At 44.3% G+C, this 18,657-nt stretch overlaps 1 protein-coding gene across 4 annotated transcripts in view; it reads left to right on the top strand.

The window, feature by feature from the left end:
- The window catches only part of LDLRAD3 (low density lipoprotein receptor class A domain containing 3), a 287,881-nt gene that overhangs the window by 125,882 nt on the left and 143,342 nt on the right, over positions 1–18,657 (top strand). For all 4 annotated transcript variants that reach the window (XM_054439920.2, XM_063671005.1, XM_063671003.1 and 1 more), the window contains one exon: positions 13,400–13,525. In XM_054439920.2, coding sequence (XP_054295895.1) covers positions 13,400–13,525 — 126 coding nt within the window. The remainder of the gene's footprint in view (positions 1–13,399; positions 13,526–18,657) is intronic.

Genomic DNA, 18,657 nt, shown 5'->3' with positions numbered 1-18,657 from the left:
GAACCATGAACCATGTTAGGGAGGGGAGGGCATTACTGAATCTCTACCAGATAGCAAGCATTTTGCTGTATTCTCTACATGCAAAATCTCATTTTATTTTCACAGCAGCTCAGGAGTTCTATACCATCTTTATCTTCCTTTTACAGATGGGGATGCTGAGGCTGAGGGAAGTTAAGTGATTCATCCAAGATCTCAGTGATTACGTGGTGGAACTGAGGTGGAAACCTGGATGCTTCTTTTCTTTTCTTTTTTGACAGTCTCACTCTGTCGCCCAGGCTGGAGTGCAGTGGTGCAATCTCAGCTCACTGCAATCCCCGCTTCTTGGGTTCAAGCGATTCTCCTGCCTCAACCTCCCTAGTAGCTGGGACTACAGGCTTATGCCACCACACCTGGCTAATTTTTTGTCTTTTTAATAGAGATGGGGTTTCACCGTGTTAGCCAGGATGGTCTCGATCTCCTGATTTCGTGATCTACCCGCCTCGGCCTCCCGAAGTGCTGGGATTACAGGCGTGAGCCACCGCGCCCGGCCCAGAAACCTGGATGCTTCTTAACTCTGAGGCCTTCTGACCTCTTAACCCTAGGCTGTAGACCTCCTCTTCTCAGCATAAAAGAGAAGAGTTTTGGAAAGAATTTTCTATGAGAGAATCTTCTGGCAAAGATGTTTCAACTGGATACCTTCTTTCTGTATTTATATTCCAGTTAGCGTATGGTCTGTTGCTCTTTCACTCCCCAGTGCGTACGTCTGAAACAGCCAATATGTTATTTTAGGAAGAAATAATACATTGCAATATCTGATCAATAAAACTTGGAGTCTACCCCAGTAGTCATGTGGAGCTCAACTGTTGCAACAAGCAAAGGGCTTTTTGCTCAAGCCATACGTTTTGCAAAGGCTAGAATTCCAGGAGTGAGTTTGCTTTCTGGGCTGTCTGTCATCTGCCTTGGGACCACAATAAAGGAGCTCTCCCCGTTTAGCCCCCAGATTTCCTGGAGAATCCAGGCAGATTATTTTTTAGAAGTCAGTTATTTTTACAAGGCTTTCTTTGCTTTCTTGTCCCCAACCATGAAGTCATTTTAAAAGGAACCAGTTTGACCTTTTACCAAATGAGCTAGAGGACCGAATATATTAATAGCAGCAACATCAGATCGACCACTTTTTGCAGTGTTTAGCTAGCAATGGCCACATGTCGGTTTTCACTTTGAGGAGCTGTGCATGTTGATTCAAATTATGTAAATTTTAGACTTTCTTTTCTAACATATACTTTTGATTAGCCCTTGTCATTCTCACATCTTTACAGTGAGCTGAATTGTAACTGGTTCATAGCACATTTTTTTTTATGAGAAATAGGACTTTTAATTTTTTTAATTAATGAAAAGATACTAGGTACTTTTACGGATATGAGAAGCATGTTCATACTGACCTCCTTTCAGTTCCTCCTTTACCACATTGTTCTGCCTCCAGGCCTTTACACAGGCAGCTTGGAATATCTTTGATTCCACAATTTCACAAACACTAAAATTTCAAATGTGGCCTAGGTGTCTTCTATGTATTCTCATTGTTTGCAGGTGCGACACAGAGTTTGTGAATTAATATTAGTGGAATGAAAAACGGAATGAGTAAGGCCTCACGCTGTAAATATTACATTGCTTTTCCGCCTAGACCGTGGCCGACCTCAGCTGAAACCGACCTTCCCCTGAGAAGCCTGTTCTGATGTCAGCCTCCTCCCTAGTTTGGGATTAAGCATCCTATAGCTCCCCCATCAGGGCACTATTTGCATTACATGCAGAGGCTCCTTTACCTGTCTCTGTCTTCCACTATCACAGAGAGAGCCTGTCAGCTTCGCTTTTGAATCCCCACACCACTGACTCAGCACCAGACAGGTAATAGAATGCTTAGGAGTATTCTGATATTGGCCAAACGGGGCAGATTATTTATTGCCTCTTTAATCCTATTTTCTGCTGGGCACAGGTAAATGTAAATCCTTACAAAATAGACAGAACTGAGTAAGTTTCAAAGCTCTAAAAAGGGCCTTTTTGCTTAAACAACAACCATTTGTGTATGAGCCCACAGCTTTTGTGTGTGAAGCAGAATTTGTATCTTGCACACAAAAGGGGAAGAAGAGAGCAGTGTTGAAAGGCGGAAAGATCATAAAGAGGCCAGTTGTTTCCTTGTGGATATTCATCTCATGGTAACTCCTCTTTCTGGGGTGTATTAGACTTGGCTTGAAGGAGTCATGGCCAGAGTAGGTCCCACATTGGCTGTGTAGCCGTGATTCTTGGAGCAGCAATAACATCAGGAAGAAAGGAATGATGAGGCCATTTGCTCTGTGGGTATAAGAAGGTGGTAGAATCGGTCAGAGTAGGATGTTCACATTTTAGTGCCCATTGGGATCCTTAGTGTGCTTAGTAAAAATGCAGATTCCCCTAGGGGAGAGACTCAGGAATCTGCATATTCACAAGCGTCCCTGGGGATCCTGCTGCAGGTGGATCACTGACTTGTTCTCTGCGACACTGCCCCAGAGGATGGGGAATTCTGGAGAAATACTGGCAAGTAGGACAGTCCTAAGAGTGAGAGCCTGCCCTTGCCCTTTGTCAGGGTCCTTAGTCAAAGGAGACCATGTAGCCCAGGAAAGTCAACTCAAGGAGCATCTCCCAGAAGGAGGACACTGCATTTTCCCATGATTCCGGCAACCCAGGGAAACCAATTCCAGCAAAGATTGATGCCCTGTACCCGGTGCAAATTTAGAATGATAAAAAGAAGAGTCATGGTTTCCTTGACCAGACAGGAATGTCCCCTACTCTGCAGAATAATGAAATACACAGATGTTAAAATGAAAAGAGACAGAGATGGATGGAGAATAATAGAGCGCAGCAGCAGTTAAGGAGCAACTTAACAAAAATACAGAGGAACCATGGGATGCTCTCAGCCTTTGGGCTTCTAGGAGCGTCATTGCCAACATGAGAGAATCAGCCCATCGCAGACAATCCTAGGCTGGAGGCTTTTCTCATAGCCATCTGTGGCCAGAAGACAATACCAGTTCCTCAGGGAGGAGGCAGTCAACAGTCAAAAGGATACCAAAATGTAAAACATGCATATCCTTTGACCTAGCAGTTATACCTTCACGAGATTATATACAAGTGGGAAAAATAATATATATATCTGGCTGTGCATTGTTTATTGAAAACACCCCAAATGTCCATCAGTAATGGGATTTATGGGTACATAGACACAGTAGAGTTACCCTTAGCCATTAAAAATGGTGATGTGTACCAGTAGTTATTGACAAGAAAAGATGTCACAATATATTATGTAGCAAAAACAGGTTTTAGAATAGCATATATTTTAAGGGTGCATTTAAGTAAAATTGCATGCTCGGATTTCTGCCTGTTAATTCAGTCAGTAATTATTGAGTAGTCTGTGTGCCTGGCACTTCTCTGGGCATTGGAGATACACAGTGAACAAGACAGTGGCCCTTTGCTATTGGAAGTGTGGTACCTGGAGCCAGCAGCATTGCCTGGGAGCTTGTTAGGAATGCAGGATCCCAGGCTCCACCCGAGACCCACTGCATTTTAACAAGGTCCTGGGGCAATCCATTTGCACACACTGGTTTTTGAGACCACGCTGTAAGAGCATGTTTACCAAAATGTCCACAGTATACTTCCCCACGTGGTGGCAATTTGTTATAAATTTTACATCTGTCTTTGTATGTTTCTCCATGGTTTGACTTTTTCACAGTGACCTGTGTCTTGTGTTTATAAAAGCAAGGGTGGTGATATTGTGGAACAGCTCCTTGTTCGTTGGGCTCTCTCAGCCACATACTGGCAGGATCCTGGGGCAGGAGTGGGAGGTGAGCAGGGGTTGAAGGTGAGTAGCTGTTGCTCATTTGGCCAACCACAGAGGTCTAGAAGAGAGATCCTGGAGACCCACAGCTACAGCAGGAGCTGTTGCCATAGTCTGAGAGATGCAGCAGGTCTGATTAGCTGACTTCATGGCTGTTCTGGTGGAACAGAGAGGCTTCCACATTGCAGCCTCTGTCCAGCTCTTTTGTGTGATTGCTGCCTGGGAAGAATCTGGGGAGGTGGCCAGAGACAGCAAGCCCACGCTGAAGTTTCCATCATCCTCCAGGACCTTGAGCAGCCCTGAGCCCTTCCCAGGCAGATTGGGAGCTACACACATGAAGTCTGGGGAAGAGCCTTCTATACAAGGCCTGGAAAGTTCTGCTCCTGTGGGAGAGGGGCTTTTTCTTGGGAGTCTCTCCTGTACCTGTCCCAGATGAGGGGTTTGATCAGGTATGGCTGTAGGGTACCCTGCCTAAAGTGTAGTGTAGTTAAAAGAAGCTGGACTCAAGAGCAGAAGAACTGGACTGTAGACCAGTCTGACCCTAAATAGCTATGTGACTTTGGGCAAGTCCAGTTGCCTCTTTGAGCCTCAGTTTTCTCATCTGTGGAACATGAGAATTGGTTAGTGAGTGCACGTATGTGGACTGCCTGCGTGCCCCAGTTGTTACGAGTCTTTGTCCTTAGGATATCACAACCTGGAGACACTAGAATGCCTCCCGGCCCCCTCTAGTTCTCACATGGACCCCAAATATTGGTCCCAGGACTGTCTCTGATTTATGACCTGGTTATCACTGGCCTCTGGTGAAATGGGAAAAATAAGGACATCTAGTGAACATGTAGCTATAAAGTTTCTGCCCTTTCAGGGTAGAGAGTTCTTTACTCTGAGACTTTGCCTTCCTGCATTTTGGATGCTAAGGCAGCTGTTTATTTAGGGCATTAGTAAGTAGAGCTCATTGCGGGTGTTTTTGTAAGTCTTTGTGTAAAATAAAAAGTTGGCAATTGTGTTAGTGTTTCCTCTACTCTTACCTAGTTTTTTATTTTTTATTTTGCGGGTCTGTGAATTCCAGGACTGTGGGGAAGTAGGCTCGCTCTAAAAAGTGGGGAGAGGACTTAGATCAGGAAATAAACCCAACCCACAGGAGACCCTTGGTCCCCATCTTCCTGCTAATGAAAGCTGCCGCTTTGAAAAGTTTGTGGACCAGATCCTTGAAAAGTGGTGAATTCAAGTATTCAATGGAACAGAGTCACCCTGTCTGCCTTTGTCAGGGCTACTTTAAAGACAGGCAGGGTCAGTCTTTCGCCTTCTGTTGGGCGCTGCTGAGTTCTGTGAGGAAATCTCCCCTTTGTGGAAATGGCGGGTGAGAGAGGGACAGTCGGGGCCTTGCCCAGGACCCCCCTTCCCCACAGCCCTGTAGCAAGTCATGCAGGCAGGGAGCAGCTGACAGCTGTTGTCTGGGATAGGCTTCTCTCTGCCCCTGCCAGGCACTCGGCTGGTTGCCTGTGATCTGCTTTGCAGGCGTGTGATGATGCAAATGTAAATCATAACAGGACAGGCTTCCCTGACATAAACAGCAACTGAGCATGCTGACCAGGCAGGAAGTCTCATTAGTAATTCCTGAAAAGGGTGCAAGGGCAGGGCCAAAGAGCCGGTTAATTGAATGATGGCTAATTCATTTATAATTATTCATATTTTCACTCTTTTCTCTTTCTCCCATAAAACCTAGTCCTCTGGAGCTGGGCCGGTCCTTAGAGAAATCTAAGGAGGCGGCAGAGCAGCTGTGCCAAGGGAAAGATTTGAACCTTGATTTTGTTTATTAGCAGTGTCAAGTTACTTCACTTCTGGACCTCAGTTTTCTTATCTGTAAAATGTTTTTTTTGTGTGTGTGAGAACTTAAAGATATCTGTGAAACAGAGCACAGTGCTTAGCTCATACTAAGCATTCAGAAAATGCTAGCCATGTTCTCCAGCCTCACTCTTTCCTTTTATAGGTTCATTTGGACATTATGCAAATATTTATGAGGCACATGGTGTAGGCACTGTACGGTGCAGCTCCTTTAAAAATGGTAAATGAAAGTATGCAAATGAGTGTACGTTCTTGGAGACTGGAAGGCAGGGGCGTTAGCCAAACAGCTTAATACAAAACTGATGAGATCAAGTAGTGATGTGTCCTGTGAGGGGAAAGAATAGAAGGCTGAGGGTTAGAGCGACTAAGGGTGGGAGCGTAGGTTCTACTGCAGATAGTGCAATGATTCAAGAGACTGAGTAAGATGGAGGAGTGAGCCGTGCTGAGCCCTGGGAAAAAGACATTCCAGGCAGTGGGAACAGAGAGTGCAAAGGCCCTGAGGTGGGAAAATGCTGGCTGGGCTTGAGAAGGAACAAAGAAATCTGTGTAGTTTGATTTCCAAGATGGGAAGATCTTCATGGCCTTCATGAGAAAGCCTGGAATTGGAGAGCAGCATGATGACTCTAGGTTTTATTCTAAAGTAACGGGAAGGCAGTGACCTTCTTAGTAGAGGAGTGATGTGCTGAGGCTTATGAGGAAACACTGTCAGCGTAGATGGCAAAGCCTGTAAGCGTTCTTCCCTGATCCCTCAAAAGGTGACCAGAACAAGAGTGGCTGATCAAGGACCATGTGTCAGAAGCTTGAACCTGTCTGGCAGGACACGATGGCTGGAGAGCTGGCAGAGGGGCAAACCTGACCCTGGAAAATGGAACTCCTCTGCTTTTCTGTTACTGTAGACTTTCCCGGCAGAAGCTAAAATGCCCATCTGTGCAGAAAAAGCATTAACACAGCAGGCCTGACTGCTGCCCTTTGAAAAGTCTGCTTGGAACATTGGTCCTTGGCTGGCATCCGGGAACCTCAATTTCAGTAGGTTTCCCATTACCTGACTGTTAATGGTGGCTCACTGTGCCTAAACTGGCTGTGCAGACAGTGTAGTTGATGCTGTTTTTCTGCTGGAAGTCTGGAAATTTGGTGTGCCGAGAATGCCTGTGTGACCAGCCTCTCATAAAAACCGTGAGCACTGAGCCTCTAATGAGCTGCCCTGGTGGATGACATTTCACACATGTTGTCAACAACTTGTTGCTGGAGGAATTAAGCACATCCTGTGTGTCTACCCTGGAAGAACACTTGTGAAAGCTTGAGCCTGGTTTCCTGTGACTTCATTTCATATACCTTTTTCCTTGGCCTTTTTATCCTTTCACTGTAAGAAATCTTAGCTTTGATTATATGCTGAGTCCTGGGAGTTAGCCTAGTGAATCATTGAATCTGTGTGGGCTTGGGGACCCCTGACACAGCATCTTATATGAAGGGATGTATCTTCATATAAGATGTATGTTGATGTATCTCATTACTGATGATGTTGACCATGGTCACTTGGCTGAGGTGGTATCTACCAAGTTTCTCCACTGTCAAGTTACTATTTTTCTCTTTGTAATTAATAACATTGCGGAAGATACTTTGACACTGTGCATATCCTGTTTCTCCTCAAGTGTTTATTTTCTAATTTTAGCATCCATTGCCAGATCTTGCCTGTAACAGTTATTACAATAGTGTTTGTTTCGTGGTGACTTTCTGTTCCCCGCACCTCTTCTACATTTATTAATGAGAAGTCTTCAATAAGGAAGAACTTTCCTTTCTCCCCTTTTTACTTACTTATTCAACAATTTTTGGTATCAGTCTCAGGTACTAGATCCTTATTTTGTTGGCCTCAGATATTTATTTTATTCTCTGTGTCATAATCTGATACTGTTGTTGATTTTGTTGCTTGGATGGTTCTAGCTTTGGCTATTGGGAACTTCAGGTTAACTTCTGTGTCCTTTTGACATGCTCCCATGATATTTGGACACTTACTTACATTATTTTGACACTTCTGGCAACAGAAGATACTCTGGGTTCATCTTGTTTGTATATTCTTCCTGGAATCAACCATTTCTCCAAGGAGGTTGGTTCTCTTTGTTGGATAATGGTATTTAGGAACCAAGATCTGGGTGCTAGGTGTGCTTATTGCTGTTGAGGTGTACTGCTTCTAGTCTCTCTCAGCAGACAGAGCTAGGAAATGTATGTATGTGCACTATCCCATACATACACACAAGTCAATATTTATTTTTGTCTGTCTGTCCGTCCGTCCATCCATCCATCTATCCATCCATCCATCCATCCATCCATCCATACTCTCTGTCTAATTTTTAAAGCCCTTGGGTTCATACTGGTGACCTCCAATTCCTTCAAATTTCCATTGGAAATTTTGGTTCAATTTCAATGAACCAAAGCCTCACGATTCACTTTTTTTTTGAAGATGTCTTTTTTTTTGAGATGAGTCTCACTCTTTTGCCCAGGCTGGAGTGCAGTGGCGCAGTCTCAGCTCACTGCAACCTCTGCCTCCCGGGTTCAAGCAGTTCTCTGCTTCAGCCTCCTGAGTGGCTGGGATTACAGGTGCCTGTCACCATGCCTGGCTAATTTTTTTGTGTATGTAGTAGAGACGAGGTTTCACCATCTTGGCCAGGCTGTCTTGAACTCCTGACCTCGTGATCCACCCATCTCAGCCTCCCAAAGTGCTGGGATTACAGGCGTCAGCCACCGTGCCTGGCCTAGCCTTCCCACTTTCTTTGTTTGCAACTTCTTTCTCTGACAGAAATCTTACAATATATTTACATATTTGTTCAACCCTAGTGCACCCAGAAGATAGTTTCAGAATTGATGACCCATACCCTTGGGAGAAACAAATATAACTAGTGTACAGTATTGTAGTTTTTTTTTTTTCTTTAGCTTTATGGAATCTAGTCAACATACTGTTTTCCTGAGTTACTTAGGCTGGTTCTTTTCTTCCCCATCCCCTTCAGTGTGGTGGTGTTATTTACTAGTAATACAGTTACGTTTACTTGTTATTGTTTATATTTCATTTTGAGTTTTCCCCACATGTGATTGATTTTCAGTGTTTATTTTTGGGGTATATAAAATACTACCACAGTTCTAAGATATATACTGCTCTCAGTATATTCACACAAGTATATGTTAAGTCAGATAGATATACTCGGAGAAATGTGTAACCTTCTTATCCTATTATCTTGTCTGATATCAGTTCCCCATGTTTTTCCACTCCTTTCCCACTCACCCCCTATAGATAACCAATCTCTTTAGTTTCTGGTTTATCCTCCCGTATTTCTTTTGCACAGATAAGCCAATACATGTATATTTTCTTATACCCCTTCTTTTCTTATATGGAGGGCAGCAAAGTACTATTACAGGATCTTTGGGGTATCACTTTGCCAACTGGAAATTTCTGTGGCCAGTGGCAACTTTGCCCAGGTTTTGCTCTGGCCTGCTGGGCTTCTCTGCCTACTTGACCTGGCAGGCTGCGCTTGGCTCCCACTACCAGCCTAGATCCCATACCTGCCAAGGGCAAGCCAGTTGCAGAACAGTGAGGGTTGTGTGAGCGAGCATGGAGTTCAGCCACTGCACAGCCAGGTGTGCCAGCTGTGGTGGGGCAGGCAGCTGCAGGCACCGGCATGGGTGCCAGCTCCCTGCAAAGCTGCAGGTGGACCAGGCATACCATAAGCAGCTTCCATGGCTGACACTGGGGAATGCAGTGTGGTGCCCAGAAGCTTGGAGACTCCAGTAACCACAGAGCCCTAAAGACGGTATCACAACCCTGGCTTGGGGGTGCTCCTAGGTCTGGGCTCCCCAAAGGACCACAGCTCTTCCTTCTTCTCTCCTCTTGTCTCCCACAACATGGTGGGCAAACAGAATGTTTCAGTCCTGTTTGTGTTATAGTTCTTTCAGCCCTGCCATTCAGTGAGTTCCTAGTTCTTGTCCTGCATCCAGGAAGAATGAGGTACGCAGACAAGTGGAGGGTGAGCAAGACAAAGGGGAACTTTATTGAGTAATAGAACAGCTCAGAGGAGACTCACAGTGGGCAGCTCCTCTCCATAGCCAGGGTGTCTTGATGAGTGTTCAGCTCTCAGCAGAGAGGGTAGCTCCTCTCTGCAGCTTGTCCTGTTGTCTCCTCAAGTCTGGCTGAGTCCAGAGTTTTTATGGGCCTCAGAGGGGAGGAAGTGTGTGCCGATTAATCCATGGACAGCCTGGAAAAGTTCCCACTCCAGTCTGCGGGACCCACAGCCTGGCCCTCAGGCCTCAGGCCTTCCCTGGCTTGAAGACTGGGCTTCACCTGGGACCTACCCCTTCCGCCTATGAGCATGTCTGCCTCCTGCTGCCTTTCATGGTGCCCAGGTTTGTACCAAGGGGCACCTGCAGGGCAGTGCCAAGCTGTCTTCAGCACCCCCTTGGTCTTCCTTCCATGTTTGTCTTCACCCAAAGTCCAGAGGCAGCTGAGGTGGCAGGGGGCTTGTGTGTCAGTGCTGCCCTGAGCGTGCGCACATCCGGCTGGGTTGCAACAGTGCTCAGGCTCAGCCTCAACTTTGCTCCATGATCTGAGTGGGTGCTGACAGCAGGGAGAGGCCAGGGAGCTGGAGCAGACACCTCTGAGCCTGTGAGAGTAAGGGGGGCCCTTCCTGGGCCCCCCCGAGAGTACAGAGATGTCTGCATCTGCAGCTGCAATTTGGGTGGCTGCAGCCATGCCCAGAAGGGTGGGACTCCTGCCTGCTCCGTGCTTCTGCTGACACTAGAGTGTGGCACTGCCCTGGGCCCAGCTCTGCCTCAGTGCCCCTCTCTGCCAGCCTCTCCATGACCGACCACACTGCTTCCCTACCAGCAGACGATTCAGCCTGGCCCCATCACAGTGGCTCCCAGGGTGGCAGGCAAGGTGCAGGTGGTACGGCGGCACCAGTCAACCCCACACAAATGAACCTGACACTTCCAGGGCCAGTCCCATACGTCCCAGCTATGCCTTCAGCTGGGTGCTCGCAGGCCCCTGGGATACAGCGGAGAGGGAGATTAAGACTGTGGTGGAGGCTTCAGGTCTGGGAGCGGATCCTACCAGGCCGTGTGAGGGTGGGGTTGTTGGCTCCCTCGGGGATGCAGGGCACAGGGGACCTACTGCTGCCACTGCTGCTCCTGCAGCCACTCCTGCCGCCACAGCTCACGCTTCCTCGCTGCAGCTGGTGTGATGGCAGCGGCCACTCTGAACAGCCCACCGCTGCCATCAGTACTATAGATACTCTTTTCTACTTTACTTTTTTGACTTATCAGTATGTCCTGGAAATCACTTCACTTCATGTCAGTTTATAGAGACCTTTCATAATAAGCTTTTTAAACTTTGGTCATCAGAAAAAAAATTCTGTCAGCCCAAGGATCAGTTTTTAAATTCTATGAATTTAGTGATGATGAGGAGGAGGAGGATGAGGATGAGGATGATGATAAATAGCATAAGCATTACCATTAATTGAGCATCTACTGTATTCCATGCTCTATACTGTTTTGTATAGATTATCTCACTTAATCTTTACTAGAGCCCGAGGAAGTAGATGTTACCTCCAATTTACTGATAAGTGCTGTGGATGCAACTGGTTGGGGCTGATGTCGTGGGTGGTAAAAGAATACCAAGACAGTCATAGGTAAAGAAAGGCAGATTTGTTAGCAAAAGTACAAAAATATGTTTAATAGGTGCAAGAGGCAGCACAGCAGCGAAGGGGCTATCTGCAAAGCAGCAGGGGCTGGAGGAAAGTTTTATAGGGTCGTGCTGGAGGGGCCTACTTGTGGAACAAGGTATTTAATGAAAGGATGTTGGGCCAGTGGGTTTGTGATTAGCCATTTCTTGGAACAATTGTTCTCCCCGACTTGGGCCCTCTTACTTGTTGTTGCTTACTTATCAGGATGCCACAATAAGGAAACTGAAGTCCAGCAAAATTTAGAAACTTGCCCGAAGTCATAAAAAATAGAGTTGGAATTTGAACCCAGGACTGTCCTGAGTTTATGCTTTGAGAAGAGTACACCAGTACCATGACAGAAGTTCCAAGGTGAAACAAAGCCACGTGGGTTTTTCAAACCTGGAACATTTCAGGCCTTAAAACCCTGATGATTGTGAGTTGGCTGTTGTCAAAGTCAGCATGTTACAGACAGCAAGAACATGGAGGTAATTTATTGCCTGTTTGTTTCAAAGAAATGGCCATTCCTTCTTGGAGGACCGTGGGTCCTGCCTCTAAGACAGGAGACAAGAGGGATGCTACATAGGGCCTGCTACCTGGGATGTAGCAATAGATCTCATCTTACATCTCTTAATGGCAAGCCAGAGCACCAGAACCATTAACGGGAGAGTACATTACCCCACAGGGCTGTTTGGTTTAGCAGGACACTCAATCAAGCCCAAGTTACGGCAGTTTCTGCTAAAACTGTTTGTACAGCATGAGTGGAAGAATTTATTTGGAGCAGGATTCTGGCTTCTGTTGTGAAAAGTGACAGCCTCTGGCAGAGAGAGAGGCAATGCTGTTGAGTTGGTTGAGATCAGGGCTTCTGGAATCTGCGTGCTGGGCCTCACCCGGTGCTTGATTTTCCAGCTGTGTGACCTTGGGCAAGTCACTTCATCTCTCAAAGCGCATTTATGAAGTGGTGATAAGAACCATACTCATTTGTTTGGGACTCCCAAGACCACCCCAGATTCAGTGATTTGCCAGGAGGATTCACAGAACTCAGTATATGATCATACTCATGGCTGTGATTAATTACAGCAAAGGGATACAAAGCAAAATCAACACAGGTAAAAGACGAATGGAATAAAGTCCAGAGGAAACCAGGTTCAGGCTTCCAAGAGTCCCCTCCCAGTTGAGTCCAAAGGATGCACTAATTCCCCTAGCAATGGGTTGTAATGTAACAACATATGTGGAAGGTTATCCACCAGGGACACTCACTGGAGACTCAGTACCCAGAATTTTTATCAGGGGCTGATCACGTAGGCACCCTCTGTTCAGCATGTACCAAAATTATAGTCTCCCAGAAGGAAGGAAAGCAGGGGTGTTCAGTGTAAGTTGTACTGTTTGCATAAACAGTTTAGGCACAGCGAGCCACTCTTGTTAGTTAGGGTGGTGCAAAGTCTCCCAAAATCCAAGTTCCCAGACTCCAGCCAAGGAAGAGCCAACCTTGCAAGGAGGTCTTTGTAAGCATAGCAGTTTCAGTTCTGTTTTGTTACCTCTTTTCTGCCCATCATCCCATTGGGTGATTGCTGGGTGGATTAAATGAGATGATCCACACAAAGCTCTCAGCACACTGCCTAGTATGGTGAATACTTACTAAATGTTGATTACAGTTCCTTTGACATTCTGGGAATGAATTTTGATTGGTGCTTCAGCACCTTCATCTACTCGTCATCCATTTACTTACCTGTTCTTTGTTCATGGCTTCGTTCAGCACATTTTGATTGGCACCTGCTGTGGTGCAGGGGCTATGTTAGCCTCTTGGGTACTTTTGAAGCATTCCTCTCTAGACAATGCGGCGTGTGGGTGTCCAATCTGGCTGGGTGTTTGAGGTGGGTGGTGGTAATGAGAAGAAAGCTTCAGGGACTTTAAGATAAATCTTAAGTGGACTCATTTTCACATTCAGTGTTAGTGGGATGAGTATGCAGTCATCTGAGAACATCTCCTGATGTCTTGCTGTTTCTTTTTCTTCCTGCAGCCAAGGCTAAGTCGAAATGTGGCCCGACCTTCTTCCCCTGTGCCAGCGGCATCCACTGCATCATTGGTCGCTTCCGGTGCAATGGGTTTGAGGACTGTCCCGATGGCAGCGATGAAGAGAACTGCAGTAAGTGCTGCACAGTTGAACACTGTGATCCCTTGTTCTTTCCTGCCAGCCAGACTTGTCCACATTGGTCACCCTCATCATGTGCTTCTTATACCTAGAGGCTCAGGCATTCTCTTCTGTTACCCAGATTCTGTTCTTTCCTACTTCTTGTGTAAATCTGTAAATGTTCAGCCACCATTTATCAGGGGTTCTACCAAGTGCACTGAGCCTGAGGTTTGCTGTATTTTCAGTTCTGACAATAGCTCTGCAAATGCAGATGTATTATCCTTAGTTAACAGATAAGAAATTTCAAGTTAGCGAAGTACATTAACTCATCCAGGGTCACATAGCTCATAAGAAGCAGAGCCATTTCTAGGTTCATTCAAACCCTCATCTGACTGATACAACACTTAATGTTTATGTGCTTGCTTACTTTTTTCTTACTTTGAATTCTTTTCTTAAAAAAGTTGGACAGGTGTGGTGGCTTGCACCTGTAATCCCAGCACTTTAGGAGGCTGAGAAGGGAGGATTGCTTGAGTTCAGGAGTTCAAGACCAGCCTAGGCAACAAGGTAAAACCCCATCTCTACAAAAAGTACAAAAGTTAGGTAGGCATGGTGGCACATGCCTCTAGTCCCAGCTACTCAGGAGGATGAGGTGGGAGGATGCTTGAGCCTGGGAGGTCAAGGCTGCAGTGAGCTGAGATGGCACCACTGCACTCCAGCCTGGGCAACAGAGCGAGACCCTGTCTCAAACAAAAAGTGTTTATGTGTTACTTGTATGCATACTATAAAAATTTATTCTTGAGAAAACGGTTCAAGTAACATAGATGAAGTTAATGTGCTCCTTGACTGTGACCACCCTGATTTGTTTTACCTGCTGTATAATATTCCCCTGGTATCAGTGTGCATGCACACACACACTCATGTTCACTCCCTCTTTCCTTGCAGCTTAGCAGTCTTGCTGTTGGGTTTAACTACTCCTTGCCTTGGATACATGCAGATCCTTCCTTTTAGCATCCTGCTGTCCACAATGACTTTGTGTACAGCAGCCTCAGTGACCTTCAAGCCTCTCTTCTTCACCTTTAATACTGGCCCAGCTCGCCCATCAGTTTGCTTCATACCTGCCACTGGTCACTCCGGTCACTGTTTCTTCTTCTTTCCCCATTCCTCAAGATGTTTAGACTACTTGAGCCTTCATAATTATCATCGGCTCTGAACAAACTTACGTGTTTATTTTCTGTGCATATATGTATAAAAGACTTTATGTTTTAAAGGGGTTTGAGGTTCACAGCAAAACTGAGAGGAAGGTACAGAGATTTTCCAAATCCTCTGCCCCAACACATACACAGCTTCTCCCATTATCAATATCCCCGTCCAGCGTGATACAATCATTACAATCAAACCTGTGTTAACATATCAAGTCCATAATTTACATTAGGGTTCACTCTGGTGTTGAACATTCTATGGATCTTGATAAGTATATCATGACACGTAGCCACCATTATAGTATCATACAGAATAGTTTCACTGCCCTAAACATTTTCTGTGCTCGTCCTATTCATCCCTTTTTGTACCCCCACCACATATTTTAATAAATATTTTTCTTCTCATTATTGTAAAGAACTTGGAAAATATAAACAAGTATAAAGAAGAAAGCAAAACTGCCCATATCCCATAAGTTAGAATGAGACACTATTAATATTTATCCCATTGTTGGAGATACTAGATTGCTGGAGAATTAGACAAAATAATAACTGAAAAGTACTCAGTATAATGGCTGGCACAGAGTAATTGATTTTTTAAAATAGTGGTTTAAAACAAAACTGTAAGAGAAGACCATAGTTACTAGGATTTTGTCTTTGATTTTGGACTTACAATATACTTCTTGTGTATTTTAGTTAATCCTTTAGTAAGTGAGTATCAGCTTGATCTCTGCTTCCTGCTGTCCATGGGGATCTTATAATCTAAGGGAGAAATTACACACACACACACACACACACACACACACGCCCCAGAATAATCCAATGGCAATAAAATGCAAGTATGACACATTATAGTATAAGCATTCCAAATGATTATGTCATCCTATATATTCCCTGCCATAATTAAAGACCTTATATGATTTAAATGTTTGGACATTGGTCTTTAATTTTCTCTTTTTTTTTGAGACAAGGTCTTGCTCTGTCACCCAGGCTGGAGTGCAGTGATGCCATCATAGCTCACTCCAGCCTCAACCTCCTGGGCTCAGGTAATCCTTCTACCTCAGCCTTATGAGTAGCTGGGATCACAGGGGTGTGCCACCACACCCTCCTAATTTAAAACCAATTTTTTTTTTGTAGAAATGGCATTTTACCCTGTTGCCCAAGCTGGTCTCGAACTCCTGGGCTCAGACAATCCTCCCGCCTTGGGTTCCCTAAGTGCTGGGATTATAGGCATGAGCCACCATGCCTGGTCTGGTCTTTAATTTTCTAAATGAGTAAATTATACCCATTCCAAACTATGCCAATGAGGATTAAGTCAGCATCTTCCTCTGACATAGCTACCATTTAAAAATAGTGGTTCTGAAGCCGGGCGAGGTGCGGCACCCGTCTTAGCCCTAGCTACTCGAGAGTGTGAGGTGGGAGGATTGCTTAAGCCCAGGAGTTCAAGGTCGGCCTGGGTAACATAGCAAGACCCCATCTCTATAAAAATAAATAAGTAAATACAATTTTTTTTAATTAGAAAAAATAGTGATTCTAGCTCACTATGTTGGAAAGTGGTAAATAAAAGTATGAGTCAAACTATTTATCCCCTCGTTCCTATGTGAGTTATACTTCAGAGTAATCAAATAGCTGACTTTAAAAGGTTATTTTTTATTGAAGAATACCAGCTAATAGAAGAATAAAGAAATTAGAGTATCTTCATTTTGTAACTCCTAATGAAAAATGGGTCTAGGTAATGATCATCAATGACTGCTTAAAACCATTTGGTAAAAAATTGATGGGGCCTTCATAATGGAGAGATCAGGCTGAAAACTCCTGAATCTACCAGTCAGTCTTTTCACAGCTTTGAATCAGTGTGGATTCACTTCAAGTAGAATGTATTAATAGAAACCTTGCCACTCTCTAGGTCACTTTAGAGTATAGTTGTCTTATATAATACATCTGTGTACATTAGCCACCCCACAAGACCGTGTTTTAATTTTTGCTTTAAATATTCAAACATATTTTGAAGAGTTCCAAAGGTATGTATTTACCCAGATATTCACCATTTGATCACTCTTCCTTCATTCCTGATATTGCCAAGTCTTCTTCTAGTATCATTTTCCTCCTCTGTGAAGAACTTCCTTTAGCAATTCTTCTGAAGTTGGTAACAAATTATCTTAGCTTGCCTTCATCTGAGAATGTCTTTATTTCACCTTCATTCCTAAAGGATATTTTTACTGCATATAGAATTCTGAGCTGACAGTTCTTTTCTATAAGCACTTTAAGTATGCCACTTCTATCTGGCTTTTACGATTTCTGAAGAGAAATTTACAGTCGTTCAAGTTGTTTCCCCATAGATTATACATCATTTTTATTTAGCTGCTTTGAAGTGTTTTTTTGTTTTTTGTTTTTGTTGTTGTCTTTAGTTTTCATCAGTTAGATCATAGTGTGTCTGGGTATAATTTCTTTGAGTTTATCCTGTTAGGGTTCTCTGAGCTATTTGAATCTGTAGGTTTTTGTCTTTTGCTATACATGTTCACCTGTTATTTCTTCAGATATTTTAAAAGTACTATACGTTTTCTCCCTTCTTTATGGGAGTCTAATGACAACAATGTTAGATCTGTTTTTATAGTCCCACAAGTCCCTGAGGCTCTGTGAGTTTTTATTTTTTTATTTTTTTGGGGGTAGGCCAGGGTTTCACTCCATCACCCAGGCTAGAGTGCAGTGGTGCGATCATGGCTCACTGCAGCCTCAACTTCCTGAGCTCCAGTGATCCTCCCTCCTCAGCCTCCTGAGTAGCTGGGACCACAGGCATGCACCACCATGCCTGGCTAATTTTTTTTTTTATTGTATTTTTTGTAGAGGTGGGTTTTGATGTGTTGCCTAGGTTGGTCTCAAACTCCTGAGCTCAAGTGATCCGCCCACCTCAGCCTCCCAAAGTGCTGGGATTATAAGCATGAGCCACCACACCAGAACTCTGTTCATTTTTAATCACTCCTTTTTATTTTTATTGTTTATATTGGACAATTTCTATTAATCTGTCATCAAGCTCACTTACTCTTTCATCTGTCATCTCCAGTCTGCTTTCAAGCCTATATAGTGTTTTGTTTTGTTTAGTTGTTTAAATTTCAGTTACTGTATCTTTCTGTTCTAAAATTTCTTTTTGGTTTTCTTTATAGCTTCTCTTTCTTTGCTGAGACTTTCTGTTTTTCCATTTGTTTTGAGAGTGTGTGTGACTGCTTACTCGAGCATTTATGTAATAGCTGCTCTAAAATCTTCATCATATAACTTCAACATCTGTGTCATCTTGGCATTTCTCTGTTGATTGTCTTAACCCAAATGAATTGAGATTTTCTTGGTTCTTAATATGACAAGTAATTTTGGATTATATTCTGGATATTTTTATTATTATGTGTGACACTCTGGGTCTTATTTGAAGCCTAGCAGGAGTGCTTACGTATGTGTTTTAGTAGGTAAATGACCTGGGCAGGTCAGGCCACAGGTTTCTACCAGCCCTCTGTGGGCTATGGTTACAATTGTTTTCACGCTGTTTTTGCAATGCTATTTGGATGTGTCCTGCCTGTGCCCTTACCAGTAGTTTGTGAGTTCAGTCTTTGATGTGCTGATTAAGACCAGGTCCATGTGCATGCAGCTTGAGGGGATCATCCTAGGAGTTTGTAAACAGTTTTATGGGTTAGTTTCTGAGCTCCTTTCTCTTCTTAGTGTCTCTGATTCTTTCCAGTTTCCTGGGCCTCCAAAAGGGAGAAATACGGTAAACTCGCCACCATTTTGGTGATAGTTTTTGGTCTTATTCTCCATTTGACCTGCACCAAATTACCCTTCACAGCTACTGCATGCATTCTCTTCAGGTTTTTTAAATGATATTCAGTGAGAAAGCCAGAGTGAGGTGTGATGACTGCATCTGACCTGGAGCGGGAACTTCCATAAGCCAGTTTCAGCAGCACAAAA

The sequence above is a fragment of the Pongo pygmaeus genome, chromosome 9 (genome assembly GCF_028885625.2).
Source record: "Pongo pygmaeus isolate AG05252 chromosome 9, NHGRI_mPonPyg2-v2.0_pri, whole genome shotgun sequence".
Lineage (NCBI taxonomy): Eukaryota > Metazoa > Chordata > Mammalia > Primates > Hominidae > Pongo > Pongo pygmaeus.
The sequence above is the reverse complement of the archived record's forward strand: the minus strand, read 5'-3'. Positions and strand labels throughout refer to the sequence as shown.